Source organism: Haliotis rufescens, unplaced genomic scaffold, assembly GCF_023055435.1.
Source record: "Haliotis rufescens isolate VD_foot unplaced genomic scaffold, xgHalRufe1.0.p SCAF_35, whole genome shotgun sequence".
NCBI lineage: Eukaryota > Metazoa > Mollusca > Gastropoda > Lepetellida > Haliotidae > Haliotis > Haliotis rufescens.
The window spans coordinates 3,682,015-3,694,801 of record NW_025964057.1 but is presented as its reverse complement, the minus strand read 5'-3'; the positions used below and the strand labels follow the sequence as shown (position 1 = coordinate 3,694,801).

Below are 12,787 nucleotides of genomic sequence, written 5' to 3'. Positions count from 1 at the left end.
GATGGGTCTATTTGGGTAGGTAGATAATGGCGTGGGTGGATGATTGTATGGATCGGTCTGTGTGGGTAGGTAGATAATGGCGTGGGTGGATGATTGTATGGATGGGTCTATTTGGGTAGGTAGATAATGGCGTGGGTGGATGATTGTATGGATGGGTCTGTGTGGGTAGGTAGATAATGGCGTGGATGGATGATTGTATGGATTTGTTCATTTGGGTAGGTAGATAATGGCGTGGGTGGATGATTGTATGGATGGGTCTGTGTGGGTAGGTAGATAATGGCGTGGGTGGATGATTGTATGGATGGGTCTGTGTGGGTAGGTAGATAATGGCGTGGGTGGATGATTGTATGGATGGGTCAGTGTGGGTAGGTAGATAATGGCGTGGGTGGATGATTGTATGGATGGGTCTGTGTGGGTAGGTAGATAATGGCGTGGGTGGATGATTGTATGGATGGGTCAGTGTGGGTGGGTAGATGATGGTGCAGATGGGTCGATGGCGGTCGATAATTGTACGGGCGAATACTTCAGGGTGGGTCAGTGGTGTGGGTGGGTGGATGAATGTATGGGCGAATACGTCAGGGTGGGTCTATGTGGATAGGTAGATAATGGCGTGGGTGGATGATTGTATGGATGGGTCTGTGTGGGTAGGTAGATAATGGCGTGGGTGGATGATTGTATGGATTGGTCTATTTGGGTAGGTAGATAATGGCGTGGGTGGATGATTGTATGGATGGGTGTATTTGGGTAGGTAGATAATGGCGTGGGTGGATGATTGTATGGATGGGTCTATGTGGGTAGGTAGATAATGGCGTGGGTGGATGATTGTATGGATGGGTGTATTTGGGTAGGTAGATAATGGCGTGGGTGGATGATTGTATGGATCGGTCTGTGTGGGTAGGTAGATAATGGCGTGGGTAGATGATTGTATGGATGGGTCTATGTGGGTAGGTAGATAATGGCGTGGGTGGATGATTGTATGGATGGGTCTGTGTGGGTGGGTAGATGATGGCGTGGATGGATGATTGTATGGATGGGTCTATTTGGGTAGGTAGATAATGGCGTGGGTGGATGATTGTATTGATGGGTCTGTGTGGGTAGGTAGATAATGGCGTGGGTGGATGATTGTATGGATGGGTCTATGTGGGTAGGTAGATAATGGCGTGGGTGGATGATTGTATGGATGGGTCTGTGTGGGTAGGTAGATAATGGCGTGGGTGGATGATTGTATGGATGGGTCAGTGTGGGTAGGTAGATAATGGCGTGGGTGGATGATTGTATGGATGGGTCTGTGTGGGTAGGTAGATAATGGCGTGGGTGGATGATTGTATGGATGGGTCTGTGTGGGTAGGTAGATAATGGCATGGGTAGATGATTGTGCAGATGGGTCTGTGTGGGTGGGTAGATGATTGTGTGGGTGGGTTGGTAGATGATTGTATGGATGGATGATTGTAAGGGGTGGGTTGGTGTGGAGTAGATGATGGTATGGGTGGATGGGATAGATTGAGTGAATGGTCATGTAAGTGGTTGGTGGTTGGTCATTTGTTGAGTGAGTGAGGATGAAGACGGTTTGATGTTTACCCTCCAGTTTGACTGAGGGTGTTGGCCTTAGCCTTGTACAAGGAAGCCTCAGGACTGGGCTAAGATGGGTGACACTACCGGAAGGCATTTACCCAGGGAATGTTGTATGTGTGGAGGTTTAGCAGAGTGTCGCTGTGTGTGAGTGTCACCGTCGATCTGTGCCGAGGGGATGGGGAGTCTGGAAGCTGTACCTGGGGGTAGCCAGGTAAGATGACAGCTCGGTGAGCACACCAACAATCCTTGTAAAACATTGACATGTGCTGTACCTGTCTGAGACGAGATTGGGGTAAGCTGCGTCTTGTGTGCCGATGGACTACTGTAGATTGATCTGTACATGCGCGGCCTGACTGTCTGCGTGGATGTGGCTGCTGCTAATGTAGATGTTGTTGTGTCAGGGAGCCCACGTCAAACATACAACTGAAGAACCAGGCAAATAAAGCAAGTCTGTCAAACTACACATGACACAAAGCCGATGCCTTCCTAAATGTGTGTTACAGTAAGAGTTGCCCATGTTCCTCTTGTGGCCAATGAGGTATTGGGAATGTGGCAGGTTGTGATGATGGGTTGTCACAGGTGTCAGTTGATGTCATCTTCCACCTGCCCAGGAACTCCTAGTGGGTAGGTGTCTCAGAGGTTGAGCTTTGACTAACTGCTCACAAGAACTGTGTTCGATTCTCCACATGGATACAACCAATATGTGGAGCCAATTTGTGGTGCTTCCTTTCTGTGATATCAACATGGATTTATCCCATACTTAATCAAAAGATCAACATCTACTTGTGGTGCCAAAGTCACATACCAAAACATATGGCGATCAATAGGTCATTTCCACATGCTGGCCAATTGGTATGGAACAATCTGCAACAAGAAATCCAAGAAACAGAAAATCTGGGAAACTTTAAAAAGACACTCAAATCCTGTCTCTTCAAGAAGGCGTTTGACATGGTCTACAATGGTCTAAGCACATTTGAGCAATTTAATTTAATTGAATAATCATGGACTTATCCCATACTTAAAGATGCAGTATCCCATACCTTAACATTGAGTATCCCATACTTAATCATTGACTTATCCCATACCTTAACATTGAGTATCCCATACTTAATCACAGAATTGTCCCATACTTAAACATGGCGTATCCCATACTTAAACATGGCGTATCCCATACTTTATCACAGACTTTTCCCATACCTAAACATGGAGTATCCCATACTTAATCAGAGTTATCCCATATGTAAACAATTAATATTCCATACTTAATCACAGACTTATCCCATACCTGAACATGGAGTATCCCATACTTAATCACAGACTTATGCTAGTGGCAGCGCTAACAATCTTTGTGGAACTGGCCTCTCGTCTTCTTCATGCATTGTTACAATATGGCCGGACTGTTTGACATTAGCTCACTCACTCTGGTGGAATAGCGCAGAAGCTGACAGAACATTTGTCAAACTAAACTTGTATAATACTGTGTTGTCAGATTTATCCTACTTATCCAGACTTGCCCAACCTGTATACAGTTACACCTTGTTTATTGGGACGTTCTGGTTGCATCTCGTACGTCCCAACGTAACAACACATGGCATGGCACTGACATAACTGTGGCACCATCAAGGTGCTGTTGTCATGGTAACCTGGACTCCCAGTATTTGTATGTTTCTTTACCTTCTGGTTGCTCTGACAATGGTGTGTTTCTCTTCTCCAGGTGTGAGGATGCATGGAGGTGGTGCCCGGCTACACTGACGTACACGACTTCGCCCCGAGAGGCATGGTATTAAGGGGGCCGGCTTGCTGTCAATAAGCTAGGCCGGGATAGAGGTGCAAACATGGCCTCTTCGGGGCCCATAGCAGAGCAGGAGGCCGTGGCAAGTACACAAGAGGACGAAGGTCGCGGAGATGTCGGCATGGCGACAGGTGAGGATCTTGGGATATATGCACCCGGAAATGTACGAGATCTGTGACATCTCACCAACTCTGGTCGAATGGCGGCTGTGTTGACCAAGATGGAGTTAGAATCTTTTAAACGTTGTCTTAGCAGGGGGATGAGGGTGTGTTTGTGTAGTGTCTGAATCCAGTTGTGTAAGAACTTCGTGGGCGAGACTTGATTATGGTGTCTTAATTTGGCGTTCAATTACTGGCGACTTGGCTGAGACATGATGCAACTGTTGGCAGACGACCCCGGCATGTTTGGCAGGGATTCAGTGGAGAGGCTTTCAATTACGGAGCTGAGCCTTGTTCAACATGCGTCGCATGTTGTAAGTCCTCACAAAATAACTGGCTGTTTACTACAAGCTTTAACAAAGTGACGAAAAGGAGGACAGTTGACATACATTTGTTATAAAAATATTTGAATCCTTTGACGAAATATAGTTCCAACCTTACTGAGTCTCAATCAGGCAATAGATGGGTATTGGTTAGTACAGAAGTAGGAAGTTGTTAGGGAGGGGGTATATGGACAGTGATGACCCTGTAGGAAGTTGTTAGGAAGGGGTATATGGACAGTGATGACCCTGTAGGAAGTTGTTAGGGAGGGGGTATATGGACAGTGATGACCCTGTAGGAAGTTGTTAGGGAGGGGGTATATGGACAGTGATGACCCTGTAGGAAGTTGTTAGGGAGGGGGTATATGGACAGTGATGACCCTGTAGGAAGTTGTTAGGGAGGGGGTATATGGACAGTGATGACCCTGTAGGAAGTTGTTAGGGAGGGGGTATATGGACAGTGATGACCCTGTAGGAAGTTGTTAGGGAGGGGGTATATGGACAGTGATGACCCTGTAGGAAGTTGTTAGGGAGGGGGTATATGGACAGTGATGACCCTGTAGGAAGTTGTTAGGGAGGGGGTATATGGACAGTGATGACCCTGTAGGTTCGAATCCCGGGTTTGAGTCAACCCCAAAAGTATGAGAATCTGTACTTTACTAAGAAAGTGTTACCCAAATTATAACATTAGTTGCATTTTACCACGTTCTAAATGGCATTGTGTATTCATAGTATTGACCCTGTAGGAAGTTGTTAGGGAGGGGGTATATGGGACAGACAGTATTGGTTCTGTGGGAAGTTGGTAAGGAGGTGGTATATGCTGACCATGCTGACGTGATATATGTACTGTTCAAAGTGATGTTAAACAAGACTCACTCACTCACTCACTCACTCACTCACTCACTCACTCACTCACTCACAATATTAAAGTAGTTCACAAAACAGTCTTACATCTTACAAAGCATGACAGTTTCAGCACATTGATTTTGATTTAAACCTATAAGCGCCTGATATCCTGATGGCTGTTAAGTAGCTGGATTGCCCTGCAACTGCTAGGATCTCACCAACACGTAATGGGTGGCTTTCAATATAAACTCTGAAACAGTCAAAGATGGGGCTGTCTTGTCTGCATCAAGAAGCAGCTGGGTGCTCCTGGTTCTCCGTGTAATTAGGTCCAATTAGGCCGATGTAACTGTATCTAGTGAGGAAGTGACGGGTCATCATTACCCACTGACACCGTGATCAGTGGCGGTGTCACGGACAGAGCTGCTGTCGTCCATCACTGCTAAATAGATAGCACTGAACTACCACCATCACACAGTTCCCTAGGGTAGTTGATAGGCAAACTGATTGTATACAGCTTAATTATAAACTAAGAGGTTTTTATCCAACACCATTAGTTTGTAAAGTGTGATGGGAGCACCTGTCATTTAATGTCGGGTATTGGTAGTCTAGGCTTTCAGGTAAATACATCCTCCTCCAAGTATGTCCTTTTTTGGCAACCCTCCAAGGGCTGTAATTGTTTTCATGGGTTTGAACATTGTTGAAATTCTTTTTATTGAAATCAAATATTGTTACTGTGAAATGACTATCAGTGTTGTGTTAGGTTCATTTTTTTCACCATCTTCTCGATGAACATGTCATTTTTATATATTTCATTTCTTATATTCTCCAACCCACTTGACTTGGATATAATGACTGGTCCCTTGGTGAGACTCTGATTGGGTGATTACAACATGGTGGGACACATTGATAATAATGACCGGTCCCTTGATTGTGTGATTACTACTTATTTGGAACTGGGATGTAGCATAGACCAGATCAACCTCTAGGTATGGAGGCTCGCAGTCCAATCACTGTGTGTAACATAAACCTTCCCAGCATGCCCTCCTGGACTGTCTCCCAATGTTGTTATTCTCCGTGATCTGACAGGAACTTGCTAGACAAGAGGCGCTGTTCCAGGAATAGGAGAGATTGGATCCATAGATTCCCTTTGTGCTCAGAACTAATTGTTACAAAATAACATGTTGTAATATTCACACCAAATGGCCTTGTCAGCATGTTTCATGACTGTCACACCTCATTTAGGTAATGAAAAATTGATAAAAAAATTGTTTAAAAATACCTGGGAAGTGAGTAAGTTTTTAGGCCTCTTTTAGAAAAATCCATCAATTGGGAGAATCAAACTCTGGCTTCAGTATGACAAGCTGCTGCTTTAACCACTAGACTACCCACCTGTGGAGTGAGGTGACTGTGACAGTGGAGACTTTACCCTGACACTGGGCGTCTGAGCAGAGACCATATAATAGATATTACATGGTGTTTGGTTAAAGATTACGCAAGGGACTTGTAGATGATTCACTCCAGACTCCAGACTTCGCCTTGCTCCAAGTCTGTACTGAAAAAGTCTTGGATGTGTAATAATTCTATCCTCCTAAGAGGCAAGTCTAGATGTGTGACAGTCTAAGGACTCCCGTCTATTGAGATATGTAGTAAGTTGGATTCATTGTCAGTATTGCCTCTTGTATATAAACCCTCAGAAAATAGGAATTATGACAATGTTTCATACCAAATAACATGTCCCACTCTGTAGGCTCATGCATGTGTCAGTTTGTATCAATATGTTACTTTACACAGTTATAACATTGTCAGCTCTACAATCATTCCCAGATGCTCTGGCTCTCTTCCCCACAATAAACAGACCATTATATCTGACAGAACACATCATCCTTCACATCGGTCCACAGACACAATCGTGTTGCACTCAACTACACTGTTACTTGAAGTTCTGTTTGTCGTAAGAGGCGACTAACAGGACGGGGTGGTCCACCTCGCTGACTTGGTTGATGCATGTCATCGTATCCCGATTGCGTGGATCGATGCTTATGACATGATGTCAATTCCTGGGTTGTTTGGTCCAGACTCAATTAATAACAGACCGCCGTTATAAAGCTGGAATATTGCTGAGTGCAGCGTTAAACAATAAACAAACAAACAGTTACTGCTTTTGTCAATATTATCATCAAATCATATGCATAGTTGAACTTTTATGTTAATTTTTGTTTTTGAACTATTTAAGTCACCCTGAAGTTCAATCAGCCGTGTCAGCATTTTCCCTGACTGACGACATATCTGTTTCCATGGCAACAGATGTCAGTATCATATGTAGTTGTTCGTGTGATTGTTGGTTCAGTCGGCAGTGACAGATGTCTGTTCAATGGCGTTGAAATCAGAATGAGTGGTTGTGTGGGGTTCCCATGTGAAGATGTGGTTTTAGTGGTGGTGGTGTACGAAGCACGTCACCTGACACCACTTGATTGTCTGCATATCTTCCCTGATCTACCTTGTGTTTTAAATTGTTATTTTAAAGTATTTTTGTTCCCCAGGGAAAGGATGCCAGTCTGAATTAGGTCTCTGATGGTTTGAAACTTCGTGGCTTACAATTGATTGTTGATGTTTGAGAATAAAAATAAAAAAAGGCATCTCCGAATTTCTGACTCATTATTGGATGTGTGACTGGCATATATCAACACCACTGTCACAGGAACTCCAACAGAACAATGACTTTAAAGATGCCACGCTGTATGTAGAGTAGTTATTAGGATTGTTGGCTGTTCCTGATGTTCGGCAAGTTTGATCAATGAAGCTGGATGAGGGCGTATGTACATAAAGGAAAGATAATATACTCACCGCCAAAAGAAACGCAAACCACAGGAACATATAGAGAAGTGTGTACATTAAGAAGATATGTTTCCAGTGTGCACCAATTAATATAAAACTAACAATTAGTCAAGTGTTACTACAGAGTGTCTTTACTCTTACAGACCCGTGAAGATCCAGGGTAGAATAGGTCTTCAGCAACCCATGCTTGTCGTAAGAGGAGACTAATGGGATCGGGTGGTCAGGCTCGCTGACTTGGTTAATGCATGTTATCAAAGATCAATGCTCATGATGTCAATCACTGGATGGTCTGGTCCAGACTTGATTATTTACAGACCAGCATCATATGGCTGGAATATTGCTTAGTGTGACGTTAAATAACAAAAAACAAACAAATCTTTGTTCTTATCAAAATATGCTGCACAATAAACTTTACGCGCTAATCCTGCTGGAGACAAATGGTCCTGTTGGAGTCATGGATGCGTCACATGTGATGCGTTCATGAGCGCTGGTTCACACAACATACCAGTATGATCATTTGTCCGTCAATCCAGTCTGATATATCTTGTATGTGAGGACGTCTTCATATATTAACCCACATGTATGGTATACTTGTTTCTTGTACCAATCCACTCACTCACCCACTCAGCTCACTCACTCACACAAACACACTCACTCACTCACTACCTGGTAGATATACTGGAATTGAATATAATGAAAAATTATATCCATATTGTAAATCAAGGGGCCATTGCTATATTTTAGATGAGTACCATGTGTTATTTGTTTGCGGTATTTATAAAGAAAGTAGAAAGTATTTTGTAAATTTATTAATATACCATGCACGCTGTAGTTAGTATTTTCCAAAATAAACACCAGGAAGATCTATAACATTTGGGATGGGGGGTGGGTTCTGTTTTATGTCTATAAAATTATAAATTCTAGAAATTAAAGAAAAATAATCTGAAAATAGGATACATGTCTACCTTGCCTACATGTTTGTAAATGTGTATGCATAAATATTAAATCTGTCTGTATTTTGGGCCAAAGGCCTTATACCGAATAAATTTGTCTTGTCTCGTCAATAATACCAATCCACTCACTCACACAAAAACTCACACAGTAATACCAATCCAACCATTCCCTTGCTCTCACTCACTCACACTCAATTGTACCACTCACTCACTCACTCACTCACTCACTCACTCACTCACTCACTCACTCACTCACTCCCCTTCGGAATCTGCCTGTGATTGCTCACAGTGCACAGGTATTAAAACCCTGGCAGGTGAAGTCCTCCCGGTATGTGTGGCTATTGTGTCCTTATAAGGGAGTTCCGAGGCTCGACATGCTTATATAGGGCCATGTAAACAAGGCTTGTTGATAAACATATTGTCTCTGGCTGCGAGCCGTGTGGGCCCAATATGCTGGCATGCTTTAACCTCAGTGTCAATATACTCTTCACGTAGCGAGTCACAAAATGATACCAGTTGTTACTTCCTGTCACAGTCGTGTAACTGTTTAGTCGCTTGTCACAAATGTTGGCTTTTCTGGTTTCAGACCCTAAAGAAGGCAAAAAGTCCCGTAAGTTCAAGCCATTTGAGGCCATGCGGAAATTATTCAAGGGAGGTCGAAAACGTACTAAATCTAAAGATGACAATCAGATCAGTGTGGTGTCTGTCAAGGCCAAGTCAACCACGGCTCTGATGTCAGCCGGCAGCTTTGACGACGATGACGACAGCGATGGAGGGTAAGTGGTCATTGCAAATACAAAATAAACAATAATATTATGAAACTGGACAAATTCACATATGCAGTTTTTGATATGGATTGTTTGTGCTTTGAGAACAATCACAGTACACACACCTTCTTTGCAGAGAGATACATTGTGTTACATCATCTGACCAAACAATGTCAGTACACACACTGTCACTATCTAGAGGTTTATTATACCCCTGTTTACGAAGTAAATCGGGGGTATATAGCGTTCCGTTCGTCTGTCCTTCCGTCCTTCCGTCCGTCCTTCCATCCATCCTTCCGTCCGAGCTTTTGTACGGCCCATAACTTTTTAACCATGCACCCTAGCTCCACCAAACTTGCTACACACATTTACCACAATGAGTACTTGTGCCTTTTGCTAGTTTGGAGATTCTGAATGTTTTAATTTTTGCCGTTTCCATGGAAACATTAAGAAAACTTAAACTTTTAGGGTGGGTGTTTTGTACGGCCTCTATCTTTTTAACTATGCACCCTAGCTTAACCAAACTTTCTACACACATTAACCACAATGAGTACTTGTGCCTTTCGCTAGTTTGAAGATTCTGAATGTTTTAATTTTTTCCGTTTCCATGGAAACATTAGAAACTTAAACTTTTAGGGTGGGTATTTTATACGGCCCATAACTTTTTAACCATGCACCCTAGCTTCACCAAACTTGCTACACACATTTACCACAATGAGTACTTGTGCCTTTTGCTAGTTTGAAGATTCTGAATTTTTTTTATTTTTGCCGTTTCCATGGAATCATGGTGAACATGGTGAAACATAAATTTGGGGTAGAGTTTTTGTGCGATCCATGTTTACAATATTATGTATCCTATCTTCAGCAAACTTGCTACATTAACCGCTATGATTGTTTTTTATCTTTTATAACATTCTGAAAGTTTTGTCTTTTGCTGTTTTCTTGGAAACATGATGGAATTTAGAAATTTTGATGACTGGTTTTGTATAGCTAATATATTTTCAAAAATTGTTTCCACACATGTAGATCATCATAAGTAACTGTGCTTTGTGATAGTTTGAATTTATGAATTCTTTACCATATCTGTTAAGGCTAGATGGAAATTATTAATTTATTGATTTTCTTATATGATATTGTACCATTTTTTATGTGTTTTTATATCAACAATTTTTGGTCCTTTTGATAATTCTTCTTATGTAACTCCTACATCAAATTTTTATTCAAAGGCGGGGATAATGACCAGCGGGGATAATGGGGGTATGTGAGCTTTGCTCACTTCTTTCTTGTTTTATTTGTATGTATTCAGTTCTGCTTCTGTAAGGAATTCACAGTTACATTTTGTTAAGGGTTGATTATTAGTCAGATACTGGTGAAGTTGATTGAATTTGATTACGTTTTTTAAGTTTAGACTGTTAAAAGCAAATTTTGATGGAAATGCAAGTTATTTTTTTTATGAAACTTGGTAGGCATGTTGTGTATGACATTAGGCAGAGCGGTGCCTAGCTTGCAGCTGTGATGTTTTTCTGACCGCGTGATTCTTGCATCTTTAGATATGGTAGTCCTAGCCTCCTCCCCCGTGGAGGTGTAGCGCGTCCGTCTGGCCAGCCTCACCGGTCCGATGCACAGGCGGGCAATGTAGCATGTGGATGTATCGTCTGCTTCATGATAAAGTGGTCAATATTAAAATGTGTGAAAGAAAATAAATAAATCTAGAGGTACAAACGGTATGAGTATGTATCCAGCAGTGCTCCACATTATTTACAATCATATGGGTACAGTACTGGTCATAACCCGAACTGACAAGTACCAGACATTCTTATTCAAACCAATAAGAACAGTTCTGCTCTTTTGAAGACTTGACAAGCACTGGTATGATATTGTGCATCCATCGTTCAAAGACCTTGTGTTGTACATTCAGATATCGGTGCCAAACTAACGTAAACATAACCTAAACGAGAGAATTTGAGTGCAGGATCGGGCGAAAATCAATTTCTGCTGACAGGAAATGGCGTATTCCCATTGAAGTAGTAAAGCCTCATATGATAAACGGAAGTTTAACGATGTTTTGAAGATGTTTTGTTTACAATTAATCATGAGGGAGTATTGAGAGAGTACTGCCACTGTTTTAACTCCTTACTCAACAGGATTAAGCACTATGGTGATCGTAGCTCCTTACTCAACAAGGACTTACGATTAAGCACTATGATCATCATAGCTCCATGTTCAACAAGGACTTATGATTTAGCACTAAGATGATCGTAGCTCCTTACTCAACAAGGACTTACGATTACGCACTTTGATGATCGTAACTCCTTACTAAACAAAGACTTACGTTTAAGCACCTACATGATGAGCATAACCCTTAATCAACAAGGACTTATGATTAAGCACTATGGTGATCTCAACTCCTTACTCAACAAGGACAAGGACTTACGATGCTAGTGCTATTCCTGTCGTAACGGCTAAGTTCGTCATGGCTTATGATCTCAGTACTATGACTATTGTAACTTCATACTTGACCTTGACTAACAATGTTGGTGATGGGACTGTCGGAACTTAAGCATGACTTACAATCTCACCACTGTGGCTACCATAACTCCTCTGAGAGCTTGGACTTACGATCCTACAACTATGATGCCATAACTCCTTACAGAGCTAGGACTTACGATCTTCCCATTTTCACTGCCGTTACTCATCACAGAGCTAGGACTTACGATCTTACCATTTTCACTGCCGTTACTCCTCACAGAGCTAGGACTTACGATCTTACCATTTTCACTGCCGTTACTCCTCACAGAGCTAGGACTTACAATGGAGTTGCAGCAAGGGAAACTTGGTTCCCCGGTACAGGTGGTATTGATGTTTGGGGTATGAATGGAATGTAGTCTGGTGCTAAATATATAATAACTGGTATGATGCGCAAGTTCGTGTGCAGTAGTTCATATCTCCGCCCTTGCTTCTTCCGTTGCTATGCCTACTGGGATTAGGACTTGAGTCTTGGAGAATTGTTGTTATGGTTTGATTTTTGTGGAACTGCTTTGATTTTAGGAAAGCCTTGTCATAGAACAGCCGCTGTTAAGCCTGGAGAAGCTTGTGTAAAGTCCAGGGGACATTTAACACCCCAACACAATAGTCATATGGCCACCTCACACTATCTGTGGTATGGAACTACCTCCATGACATCCTCTGCAGGTTGAACATGGCCCCAAACCATTCAGCGATCCTGTTCTTTGAGTCTTGCATCACTCAGATAGTTCTTTCAATGTTGAAACTTTTGGAAGAATTTCTTGTGCAATATTTCGATTTAATTTCATTGTTGAATTTACTGGATTTATAACATCCTCTTGACAAAAGGAACGTCACTGACAGCTTCAGATGTTGAAGGAAGTAAAATGGGGATGACCAAATGTTTATGATGATCAGCATGTAAACAAGGCCAACCCGAGTACTGTGACCCCTGAATATGAGCATGTGTGGTGTTTTTACCACCTGTCTTCAACCAGAATGGTATTTCATATGCACACGGGAGCTGACAGCTAAACCT

At 42.3% G+C, this 12,787-nt stretch overlaps 1 protein-coding gene across 2 annotated transcripts in view; it reads left to right on the top strand.

Annotated features, from left to right (window-relative positions):
* LOC124134456 (cell surface glycoprotein 1-like) overlaps positions 1 to 12,787 on the top strand; it is a 118,156-nt gene that overhangs the window by 55,841 nt on the left and 49,528 nt on the right. For both annotated transcript variants that reach the window (XM_046499290.2, XM_046499291.2), the window contains exons 2-3: positions 3,287 to 3,495; positions 9,063 to 9,252. In XM_046499290.2, the coding sequence (XP_046355246.2) occupies positions 3,408 to 3,495; positions 9,063 to 9,252 (278 nt within the window). In that variant the 5' untranslated portion in view covers positions 3,287 to 3,407. The remainder of the gene's footprint in view (positions 1 to 3,286; positions 3,496 to 9,062; positions 9,253 to 12,787) is intronic.